General features: G+C 47.7%; 1 protein-coding gene across 1 annotated transcript in view; it reads right to left on the bottom strand.

Annotated features, from left to right (window-relative positions):
* Window positions 1-2,242, bottom strand: part of LOC106818602 (collagen alpha chain CG42342-like) — a 14,269-nt gene that overhangs the window by 4,705 nt on the left and 7,322 nt on the right. Inside the window, exon 4 of the mRNA XM_014823297.1 lies at window positions 660-743. Coding sequence (XP_014678783.1) covers window positions 660-743 — 84 coding nt within the window. The remainder of the gene's footprint in view (window positions 1-659; window positions 744-2,242) is intronic.

Below are 2,242 nucleotides of genomic sequence, written 5' to 3'. Positions count from 1 at the left end.
CCACCCATCCCCACCCATCCACCTCTGAACGTATGGTGTCTCCTCGCGACCGAGTGAGAAACACTTCTACAACAACGTCCCTACACCACCCACCGTTTATTTTCCTCCTCCCACAAACCAGGATACCGCCCGTACCTCGCTGCCTGCGTGCTGACGATGACGTCACACCCGCTCCCACAGAGTGTGCGCGGGTACAATTAGACCACGCCGCCTCCCCTCCCCCGCGCAGGCACGAACGCATCCCTACCCCTTCTCCTTTGCGCAAGTACAAATAAACCAACGCCACTCCCTCCCGCGGGTACAAATACAATCACCCCCCCCCCCTACCAGGCGGGTACAAATACAATCCCCCCACCACGCGGGTACAAATACAATCACGCCCTTCCCCCCACGCGAGAAAAAACACACCCACGCCGCCTCCCTCTCCGCACGGGACATTCCCTCTCCTCCCCCTTCCGGACGCCTCCCCCTCACTCGTCGAACCATGAGTAGAGGGGGTCGGACGCGGGCCCGCGTGGGAGACCCCCAACGTCGCCCTCCGCCTGCTCCGGCGCGGGGGAGTCGACCTCCTCTACCTCCCCCGCTGCGCCCTCCCCCTCCCCGCCGCGGTTTCGATTCTTCTTCCGGCCCCCTCGCTTGCCCTTCTTATTTCCACGTACGTTGTAAGGCATGCGGTAGCCGCATCCCGGCATCGGCAGTCCGTCCGGTCCGACCGGACAAGGCGCGTCCAGTCCCGGCACACCCTGAAACACACGCAGCATCGTAGCTAGTGATTAGACAACGTATAACGCGCGCGGAAGAGGGTTGAGAGTCGGCAAGGTGCGTCGCTCAGAGGCAGGTGGAGATAGCAAGATAATAATGGCTAATAAAATAATATATATATATATAATAATAAATATATATATATATATATATATACATATATATATATATATATATATATATATATATATAAATACACACATATATATTTATATACATGTTGGTTGCATAAGGTGCCACGAGATGGCAGCAGCATACCTTCCCCCAATGCGTTGTGATTTGGTGATTATTGTATCGTTTTGGTTCATCTTTTTCCTACACGTACAGAGAGAGAATCAAAGACGAGTTAGCATTACGTCCGCTAGATGGCGGGCACACAGGCAGCGTAATACAAGCAGCTATATATTCCCTTTTACCCTCTTCATCGTCTCTCAGTACTCTCTGAATTTCCAATCTCTCTCTCGCTACGTATTCGTGACCTATCCAACAGATTTAGCTGATAGGGTAAGCTGGCTAACTGTAGGGTAAGCTGGCTAACTGTAGGGCACGCTCGCGGTTTTTACTCGTTTATTCCTTTTTAAAACGATAAATTTTTACATTTTTTCCCCTTTTTAAATTATTTTTTCTTTTTACGCGCCAAGGCACGCATGCGCGCGACTAGACTGAGTCTGGGGCTAACACTGAGACTGAGACTGGTGCTAAGACTGAGACTGAGACTGAGACAGTGGGCTCTTTTATCCGGTTAGCCAGGCTGCACCAGTTTGATAACAAATTAAAGACTTTCTATAGTTTCATCACACATCTGTTTAGAGGTTATTAACTTAATCACGTCTTTGCTCAACGAACTGATGGATTATTCGCTTACAAATATTTTTTTACTTCCAGATATTGTAAGGACGGCAAGTGTTCAGGACTTACTACGCATGTGTCATTTTTTATTATAGTCCGGTAGAGGGAGGGACGGGCGGGGGCTGCCGAGGGAGGAGAGAAATCTACGAATCCCTCATACAGCGTGTCCGAATGTGGGTGCCATTACGCGGGAAAGAAGAAGTTAATTGTAAATTGTTGAATAGTGAACTACAGGTTGTTGTTTTTTACTATAGTTTAGGTTGTAGCTTTAAAAGATAACGAAACAACTTAAGCGATTGGCTCACTTGCTGATAGATTTGACTTTGTTTTTCATAGAATCGGTGATTTTATGCCAAACTTACAATGATTACCATAATGAAGAATAGTTGTTGTAAAAGGTCAATATTGGTGACCTCTGAAGTGACCTCTGACACACAACATGGCCGACTTGAAGAACCAATAGTAACAGAGATTGGGATTTTATTCTGTAAACGATAACGCGCTTTGTGAGTGTACAGGCTCTGTGTGTGTATGAAACAACAAAGCAGTGTTTGTTTGTGTCTGTGTTTGTATGTGTGTGCGTGTGTGTATGTGTATGCGTGTGTGTGTGTGTGTGTGTGTGTGTGTGTGT

Source organism: Priapulus caudatus, unplaced genomic scaffold, assembly GCF_000485595.1.
Source record: "Priapulus caudatus unplaced genomic scaffold, Priapulus_caudatus-5.0.1 Scaffold2367, whole genome shotgun sequence".
NCBI lineage: Eukaryota > Metazoa > Priapulida > Priapulimorpha > Priapulimorphida > Priapulidae > Priapulus > Priapulus caudatus.
This window is presented reverse-complemented; position numbering and strand designations above follow the sequence as displayed.